The sequence below is a fragment of the Callospermophilus lateralis genome, chromosome 13 (genome assembly GCF_048772815.1).
Source record: "Callospermophilus lateralis isolate mCalLat2 chromosome 13, mCalLat2.hap1, whole genome shotgun sequence".
Classification (NCBI taxonomy): Eukaryota; Metazoa; Chordata; class Mammalia; order Rodentia; family Sciuridae; genus Callospermophilus; species Callospermophilus lateralis.
In genome coordinates, this window is record NC_135317.1 from 75,395,985 (window position 1) to 75,405,845 (window position 9,861).

At 46.0% G+C, this 9,861-nt stretch overlaps 1 protein-coding gene across 1 annotated transcript; it reads right to left on the reverse strand.

Moving 5' to 3' along the window:
- Positions 1-1,072: 1,072 nt before the first annotated feature.
- On the reverse strand, positions 1,073-5,769 carry Il19 (interleukin 19). Its single transcript, XM_076872920.1, has 5 exons — positions 5,626-5,769; positions 5,411-5,476; positions 3,391-3,543; positions 2,383-2,454; positions 1,073-1,168 (listed from the first exon to the last, which is right to left on the reverse strand). Exons 1-5 carry the CDS (start codon positions 5,767-5,769, stop codon positions 1,073-1,075), a joined length of 531 nt encoding a protein of 176 aa, XP_076729035.1.
- Positions 5,770-9,861: the final 4,092 nt, after the last annotated feature.

The following is a 9,861-nucleotide window of genomic DNA, read 5'->3' on the forward strand; positions in this document are numbered from 1 at the left end:
CTTTGAGACCCAGTGCTCTGGTGGGTGTGGTTTGAGGATTCCTCTCACGGTTTCATGGGTTTGAGGTCCTTAGTATGGCAGTGTGAGAGGAGGTGAGGCCTTTAAAAGGTGGGGCCTGGTGAAAGTCTTCAGTCATTGAAGGCTCTACCCTCAGAAGGAATGAAGGTGGTTCTCATGGAAACTGAGTTAGTTTTCGAGAGAGCAAGTTGTTTAGAGTAAGCCCAACCCCTGAAGCACTCTCTGGCTTCCTGTCTGAAGATGCAATGTCTTCCCCCACCACAGTCTCCCTCCATCTTGATCTGTCATGAAGTACTCCCCAGAGCAGAGCCAATGCCAGTTCCGTGCCCCTGAGCCTACAGAGTCCTCAAACCTACAGAACCAGGAGCTAAATAAACCTTTTCTTTATAAAAGTTACCCAGCCTCAGGTATTTTCTTACAGAAAAAAAAAAAAAAAAAAGAAGTCCTATGCCCAGTTTTGAATACTTTTCTGTACTAACTTGTTTTGAGCCCTGGATAAATTCTTATCCCCCCAAGACCTCAGCTTCCCCATCTTTTATGTTCTTCCAGATCTCTTTGATTTCTAATGTCTCATTTATGGTTCCTTGACAGACTGTCCCTGAATCAGAAGACATTTGCACTTACTGGTAAAGCATGGAGTTTATTCAGAAATGTCAGTTGGTACAATATGTACTACGAGACCCTTCAGCTCAACATCACAGACATGGGATACACAACTTCACAATAAATTAGTGGGGAGCCAACCCTCTCCTTCCAGGATGGCTGTTGGGACCTTTCAACAGACATATTTCATTATAAATACCAGGGTAAACTATTTGGCTACTTTCAAGTGGGATTAGACAGCCTGAGACCAGCCAGTGGACTTCCAGCTGTAGGGTGGGATCTGCTTGAACCCAGGTTTTCCCTGCAAGGCCCCAGCCCCAGGGGAGAATTCCACATCAGTAGGGAGGTCCATTGAAAGGACCCTCATTTGGATAAACATGGGTGCCTTTCCCATCTCACTCCCCTTCAAGGTTGGCTGTGTCCCATAAGAGTCCTCACAGGGCCTCTCGTGTCAAACATCAGAAGTTTCCTGATGATTCTTGTCAATCCAGGCTAGAAAGACATTGAGTTCTCCCAGGGACTTAATGGCAGCGGACGGGACCTCCATCTGAAAACAATGAAACCATCATGAAGGTGACATTTATAGACTGTGCCAAAGTGTGCAAGTCACTTTCCCCACTTTCTGGTCCTCATGGGTTTTCTTTTTATTTGCCCAATGTATTTGCAAGGTAACAAAAATTTTGTTTCCACCATGTATTGGATAATTTCATGTCAACTCCTTACGCACAAAGTAAGAAGTACTCCATTCTTTCCCCCTTGTCCCCCTGCCCCATTTCTCAAAGGAAAAATTCCCTTTACTGTTTAGGTCTTCTGTTTCTTTTCTTTTCGTATCAGCTTGATTTGGTATTTTTGTTCTTCCAGGAGGCCTTGATCCCCTCTGTGATCGATGGTGGGTATGGAGAACATTTTGTCCCCATTTGATACAGCAAACCCCTGAAGCCCATAAGGGTGAGTGCCTTGTCCCATGTCATTTGGACAGTTAGCAAGAGTCCAACTAAAATACAGCTTCCATTCCTCCTCCTCACAGACCAGGAGGTGGCAAGATCTAATGGCACATCCATTGGAGTCATCCAAGGTGGGACCAAATCCCACCACCACCACTTTGCTGCAGGGCGACTTTCGTTGAGTTACTTAACCTGTTTGTGCCTTGATTTTCTAATTTATCAATGGTAGATAATACTTGTCGCATTTCTGTGAGGATCCATGGGCCAACACTTATAGTGGGCTTAGGACGATATCTGGCTTATGGTAACAGCCACTTGACTCAGCTTTTTACAGAAATCTGTCTATCCAGGGGTGCCTGTCCTCAAAGTAGCAGAACTCTGAATGGACCCTAACCTCCTTGCTCTCCAAAGCACCAACATCATTTGGGATTGTGGTCAGAAGGCAGAAATCCAGGCCTCACTGCAGACCCACACAACCAGAATCTGCCCTTCAGTAAGATCATCCTGTGAAGCATCAAGAAGCCCCGTCTCTTCATTGACATCTGCATGAGAAGTGCCAGGTGTTTCTTGCACACAGAACACCATGGCAGGAGTGACCACCAGGTCACCATGCAGGTAGCACATGTCATGCCTAGCAGTGCAGGACCTGCTGCCCACCTTTGCTCCCTCTGCATCACCCCATCTTACACAGCGTGTGCTTTCTTCAAATCAGGACACAGGTCAGTCCTGCTATGAAAGGGTTCTAAGAAAATGGTAGAGGGATGGTGGAAAAGGGAACTAGCCAATTAGCCCTCCCCTCCATCCTCCCAGATCTTACCTGATCATAGTTGTCATGGATGATTTTGGTGGCATTGGTGGCTTCCTGACTACATCGACATTGTCTCTGCACCTGCTGTGATACAATGTGGCACTATCAGAACCTTTCCATCCTGACCAGCTCTTACACCACCTCCCCACATGAAAAGTGACATTCTTCCTCTCTCCCACAGAGAAAGTCAGTGGGAGGTGAGTGAATTATTATATAGTCCCCTGGAGCATCCAGAGGACAATAGGGCTTGTTTGTGGACTTAGCCTGCATTTGACCATGGCTTTTGCTTTTTCTGGATTTACAGCCCACAGATAGCACCAACAGAGCTCCTGTATCTACCCTGTCACCACTCTCTGAGTACAGCAATCCTACACTTGTTATAGGTTAATTAATTAAGTAGCTGTTTTAATGTATCCATTTGATTTCATTATTGCAGGACAGGACCAGATCATTTCCCCCTTCTAACGATTTGAGAACCTAAGGCAGGGAAAGGCAAAGCCATCTGCCATATCACACAAGAAATCATCAGCAGGGAAGGGACAGAACCCAGGTTTTCACCAGGTCTAAGTTTTCATTGGTCAGTTTTAGTTTTGATTTTAATAGATCCCAATAAACTTACAGGTGACCCTTAGACGTAGTCTATACCAAGAAGCTGTTCAGCGGTCACCTGGTATGGAAACCCCAAAGGGTCAAAAACAAAAAGACCAAGGGGTGCACTTGTAGTAAAACTAGAATCTTGGCCCCGGCTTTCTCACAGACCACTTAAGAAATATTTGCATGTAAGTTGGTCACCCCAGGAAGATTGCCCATGAGGACACTGTCAGATGAGGTGTCAGGAAGCAGGAAACACTAGAAAGGAGTGACCACTGGAAGAGGTTCCTGATTCTCTGCATGGACCACAGGGCAGGGAATTTCCCATGGTTCCAGAAGCCCAACCAGAGGCCAGCTGGAGCCAGCTTGTACCAGCCCCTCCCTGGGCAGACCAGGAGCAGATGCCTGGCCTGAGGTGCTACTCACACATTGCTGCAGAGTTCTCTGCATGTAGAGGAAGGAGTTGGCAATGCTGCTGATTTTTCTCAAGATTTGGGGGTCTGACTCCTGATGATCCTTGAATACCCTGCCCACGTAGAATGCCAGGAGGTTCTTGGTCACACAGCACACATCTAAAGGCTACAGACACAAATCAGAGACGCTCTAATTTGGTTATCTTAGAGACCAAAGCAGTCCATTTGAGTAGGGGCAGCAAGAAGCAAGAGAACTAAAAAATCATTTTTTAAAATCCATTCATTCTACCATAGCAAAGTCACTTAGGAGGAAACTGGTGAGGAGAGGAGAGATTCTAGCTTCTCCCTCTTTCTGAACAGCCAGGAGTAATATTAACAAAAGATGGGGCCCAGAATCCAATCTTAGACTAGAATTCTTTCTACAGCATCCCCAACATATTCTCACCAAGTTCTGTTTAAATTCTTCCAGAAATAAGGTGCCTCCCTTTTCAAAGAACTGAAGGCAGAGCAGCTTTCTTGACAAGTACTTCCTTGTATCACAGAGGCTCCGCCACATTTCCCTTCCTTCAATATTCATGGCTACTCTGTGTTCATCCTCACCACCCTGGTCTGGACCACACTGCTGAACTCTTCCAGTTTGTCTTTTTAAGCCACAGGGATCATTGGAATGGGGCTGAGATTTGCAGAAATGGAGATTGATAGCTGTGGGTATGGGTACCTCTGGGTAGGTCTGTGGCCTGCAGAATGCAGATCTGTCTTAGAAAGGGCTCCTAAATCAGCAGACACAGCCCGGAGAAGCTGGCAGGACAGTGTCTCCTGGTAGCAATTTGCTTTCTGCCCTGCCAGTGAATTACTCTGCAGATTTACAGCTCAGTCTAAGTAGGGCGTGGTCCCCCAGAGGGACAGCACAGCACATCTATCTCCAGTAGCATTAAAGCAGTAAAAGCCTCCTTGGCCCCAAGGGCAGCTTTTCCTAGATTGCGGTAAAGCCTACTGTTACACAAAGCCTTTCCTTCCTCCACTCTTACTGGGTCCCTTAACCAGATGCGCAAAAATTACACACCTCTGTATTCTCAAATATTGTGGCATTAGAAAAGAGCACAGAAAAAAAGAGAGAAAGGGGGAAAATAAGAGGTACATTAAAGATTTGATGACTTTCCTTATTCCACATCAAACATTTCCAGCCTTCAGAGGAGAAAGAACCTAGAGATGGAAGCATAAACTTGGGGTCTGTTACTGACTCAGCCACTAACTTGTCATTGTCCCTTTCAAGGTCTCAATTTCTTTGTAATATGTCATCCCTGGAAAACACTGGATCTTTCTAGAATGCATTCAGAGTCTGAAATAATTCACTATAAAGGTTCTTTCCATGAAGTGGGTGATCAACAGCTGGGTTGATGGCAGGACTAATTTTGCTGTCCCCAGTTGCCACCAGAAAGCACATTTACCAGACTGTCTTTGTAATATACTGTGTGATAAGATAGTTTTTGTCTCCAAAACCTTCTGTAACTATTGCCTCTCTTATAAAGCCTCTCTTGGCATCTTATAAAGCCAAGGACATTATGCAATGACTCCAAGGTAGTGATTCACCTCACCCCATGTGCATGTCCTTGCATCACAACCTGGTCACCTCACTTTCCTAAGCACACGTGTCCACCTTCATTGATCTTCCACCCGTCCTCCCACATTCCCCAAATGACTCCTTCTCTTTTACACACTCATCTACAGATTCCTCAGCTTTTAAACCACCATGTTTATGTTTTCATGTCCCCCCAGGGAAGCTTCCAAAATCATCCCCAAGTCATGGATATCCTATCCTCTCTGTGCGCCTGGCACTCCCATTTCTCTCTAGGAAATTGGTACCAGGGGTTTCAAGGTCTCTGGGACAGTAGCATACCTCACCCATTGGTTGACACTTGAGAGTGCACTGGACATTAGGAACAAGAAGGGGACAGGTGGGGATTTCTTTCTCAGCCCAGAGTCATTTCACTGTAATGGTAAAACTATAGTAAAAAGAAAACACAGACCAATACCTTAGTGTTCTGCAGGGCCCCCAATGTGGAGAGGATGGTGACATTTTGGAAGTTGTCCTTAGTTTGCTATGGAGGGAAACAGAAGGACAGACACAAGCATTAAGTTCTCCATGGTATCCTGAGATGCAAAAGGCTGCAAGAAAGAACTTGCTTTCCAAGATAAGATGTCAGGTGAGACACGCCCCTTGCCCACACCGTCACCAACCCATACTCACAATGGCTCTTTTGATTTCTTGGAAACTCTCTTCTAGATGGTGCATGTCCACGGAAATTGGACATCTCCTGAGAGAGCGGGTGTACGCTGAGCACAGAATGAGCATTGCACTCAGGAGCCAGAGGGAAACACGTTGTACCTTCATGTCCTGCAGAAAGGGGTAGAAGTCAAGCTGCCCAGTCTGAGTCTCTTCCTTGGGTTTCTTGAATCAATTGAATAAGCGCCCTCCCCTCCCCCACCCCAAGTTCCCACCCTCACCCCCCAGAAAGCTCAATATGGTCTTCTTCAGTCCTCTCTTAAGTCCTGGGGAGCACATTTGTGTGTCTATCACACTACTATGACTCAACACAGTTTACTTCCTCAACAGGGGTGAAAAGAAATTATTTTTTAAAAAATGTCATAAGAAAAACAGGGTTAGCACTATGCCATGCAGTTAGGCAACAGATCTGAAGAACCATAAAAGCACATTTGGTTTATGTTTGCCCTCAGAAGACAGCAACACCCTTTTGTTATAACACTCCAGAGTGTATCTGCTTAAAATCATCCCTGTGATGGGAAAGGGAGGCAGGAGCTTCTCCTGGTAATTGCTTGGCCATGGTGAAGCTGCCACTCTCTCCCCAGAGGACAAGCTCCTCTTCTATCAATCACTGAGCTGGGATGCAAGGGACATGTTAGATAGCACCAGACCCTGCGACACTTGTTGCCTTTTCTAATTCTCTCACTCAGATTCTTGCCTTCATCTTTCTGCTTCTTTCTTTAATTGTTTTAAATTAATTAGATCATATCATGCGCACAGAGAACAGCGCAGCAAACATCGTGGTAGAGTTTATTACCATCTTGGACTTTCCCCCACAGTAGCACAAGCTTCACAGAAGGAGCTTAATGTGACTAGACCAGCACCCTACCCAGCATCTCCCCTGGCACCACAGAGTGGTGCTGGCTGTGAGCTAGGTCGGTGTATTTTGTGTAGCCCTGGAAGAGAGGAAGGAGGGTTGCAAACGTAGCCAGCCAGCTGAGGGAGTGACAGGGGACCCCTTCTCACCCCTGACTATCCAATGGTCACTGAAACAAAAAAAATCCCCCTGGGAGGTGAACCATAACTGTCCTCACTCCTGCCACCACTGCCCACATCTTCCTAGGATTCCCAGGCTTCTTCTCTTGAGGATTATTTTTTAGAATTTAGATTTATTTTTAACTTTTTTGCAATATTGTGGATTCAACCCAGAACCTCATGCATACTAGGCAAGCACTCTACCACTGAATCACACCCTCAGCCTGCCCCCACCCCAGACTCCTTCTCCAGAAAGTCAAGAAAACAGCAAATCCTCATCTCTCCTTGATGCTTTCCCAGAGCATGGGCAGGTGTAAACTGAGACCTCATCATGAGGCACACAGAAAGCTAAGGAGCTTGATTTCTCTTTTTGGAACATCTTTCTTTCTGGGAAAACAAGGCAGGAAGTCTGTGAAGAGTCCCCCAGAGCTCTGACCCCTCTCCGGGCAGTTCTAGATATCTTGGCCCATTCAGGTAAGTGGTGACATTTCTCCTACACACCACATGTGCTGGGTACTGTGCCAAGCTTTTTTTTTTTTTTTTTTTTTTTTTTGGTACTGGAGAGTGAACTCAGGAGCACTTGACCACTGGGCCACATCCCCAGCCCTATTTTGTATCTTATTTAGAGACAGGGTCTCACTGAATTGCTTAGTGCCTCGCCATTATTGAGTCTGGCTTTGAACTCCTTTGATTCTCCTGTCTCAGCCTCCTGAACTGCTGGGATTACAGGCGTGTGCCACCACACCCGGCAGTGCCAAGCATTTTACATAATTGCTTCATGCTCACAATCATCCTTCGAGAATTCTGTTTCTAACCCATTTTACCAAGAAAGAAACTGATACTTAGGGAAGCTGAGTAACCTGCTAAGACCAGAACTTGGAAGGTGGCAGGCCGACTCCGAACCCCCCTTCCTTGTCCCTGTACCTTGACACTTAAAACACTCCCTCTGGCATCTCAGCAGCGGATCCCAACCGTTCCCCTTGCACCAGACAGGAACCCATTTCTGAACCAGGAGAGCACCTTCCATTTTTAAAGATATTTAAGGCCTGGGGTAGCTTTGTGTCAGAACATCTGCCTAGCTTGTGTGGACCCCTAGCATTGCTTAATAATAATATTAATAATAACCCAATAAGAAGATACTTAATACTGTGAAGGATTTTTAAAAGATACATTGTAAATTACCCTGCACAGTTCTTGGAATGAAAAAGCAATAGTAGGCCAGGCATCTGGTGCAGTTTGGGAGGCTGAGGCAGGAGGATCTAGAGTTCAAAGCCAGCCTGCATGAAAGCGAGACACTAAGCAACTCAGTAAGACTCTGTCTCTAAATAAAATACAAAATAAGCCTGGGGTTGTGGAGTGTGCCTGAGTTCAATCCCTGGTACCTCTGCACACACACACAAAAAAATGCAAAAGTAAAGATTCCTTCCGTCCCCTTCCTTTTATTTCTTCCCTTCTTTCTTTTCTTCCTTGCCTTCCTTCTTTCTCCATATTTTCTCATTAAAAAGATGATAAATCAGAAATTTCACCTCCCCACACACCATGGAATACTTCTTCCCTTTCTACAAAATACCAGTGCCTAAGACAGCACAGGCTACACACAGTGAAAGCAGATCCCCCCACAGCCCTAAAGGACAGAAGCCGGGATCAGGAGGAGCAAAGCCCTTGAAGAAGTGGGCACCAGTCTCACCTTCACCTCGTGCCTACCAGCTGCTCCGGAGTCTGTCTCCAGGTGCTCTTTGCCATTTGGAAAGGGCTGGTCACTTTTATGCAGGTGGATAAGAGGAAGTGCTGTCAAAGTTTACTGGGTGGGTCCACTTTGGGCAGATTTTTTTTCCCCCCATCATTTCTTTAGCATGTCATTTCCTTAATTATTTATTTCCTTTGTGATATAGCTGATTAATCATTATTAAGAAATGCCTCTTTCCCTGGGTCTTGACATGCAGCTTCTGGGAAAAATAAACTCACCATCACCATGCAAATGAGAATTTCTTTGCAATTCTGTGTCTATTCAGAAAAAAATCCAAGTTAGGTCACTTTCCTAAGAGCTGTGGCATGCCACCAACTGTACCCTGAAGGCAAACTCAAGAAAGTAGTCTTGGGATGGCCTCATCTTGCCAGCAGCCAACTTCATGAGACTTTGCAGGTGCCTCCGCCCCTAGCACAAACCATCTCCCTGGTGCCTCATCCAGCCAGAGGGGACCTACCACACACCAGGCGTGAGCTAAGTGCTTTACACCCATTATTTTGTTGAACTTCGTGGGGAATAATTTTTCCCTCCTGCAGCAAAGGTTTCTTGTGCATTATCTCTTTCCCCTTCTTCTAGCCCCTTAGAAGGTCCTTTCATTCTTGACCAATGCAGACAGAGAAAATGAGACTGTGAGTTAGATGGAGTTTAAGAGCAGGCAGTGACAGAGCTGGGAGCAGAATCTGGAATCCTTGCTTTGGGCTAGAAAACCCTTTGTTTAAATTACCCTTTTATGCCAACTCTCCAAGGATAGGAAGCTCTCTGAGGACCAGGGTTTCCAGAGATGCAAAGATAGGATATAAACAGTTTTTTCCCCAGACTCGAATTCCCAGAATACACGAAGCATATGTGTACCCACTGAAGGTACAATTAGAGATCCCCACAGGGCTAATACAGGTCTTGTTCCTGCAACCAGACTAGGGAGACAGCACTGGCAGAGCAGGAAAAGGGTCAGGGAGGATCAGGGATTTTTTATGGCATAGGTACAAGAGAAAGGAAGCCCAGAGTCTGGAAGTCCTGTTGTCCAGCACCTTGGACCTAATGCAATAATAATAAGTTTTGGGAGAAGCAGTAGAATCTAGTGGTTCACAATGGTAAGTACTCCTTAACAAATATTAATTATTCCCATGCTGTGCAATTGGGAAAAGAGAGATAGGTCCCCTCCCTTAGAAGTTGATGGGCATCCCTCTGCTCCTTCTGAAGAGAGGGTGAAGAGCAGTTCTGCAATTTAGGGATCTCCTGCACTGCACCCCTCTTTCCCTGGGATGGGGCAGGTGGGAAGGTGGGTGCCATTTTCCCAGCACAGCCTGGGCTGCCTGGCTCAGAGCCGGACCCCACATGTGATAGGATTGCAACATCACCCACGCCAAGTCTCACCACACAGACTGTATGTTCTGACCCAGCTTTCATTTCAAGGCCAAGATGTCATATCGAGAGGCTTG

What these genes read in the sequence shown, in the direction of transcription:
- Il19 (XM_076872920.1), bottom strand. Translation starts at nt 5,769, where the DNA reads ATGAAGGTACAACGTGTTTCCCTCTGGCTCCTGAGTGCAATGCTCATT. An exon ending in GGGCCCTGCAGAACACTAAG is followed by an intron (nt 3,544 to 5,410) that starts GTATTGGTCTGT and finishes TTGTGTCTGTAG; the next exon opens with CCTTTAGATGTGTGCTGTGT. An exon ending in TCCATGACAACTATGATCAG is followed by an intron (nt 1,169 to 2,382) that starts GTAAGATCTGGG and finishes CATTGTTTTCAG; the next exon opens with ATGGAGGTCCCGTCCGCTGC.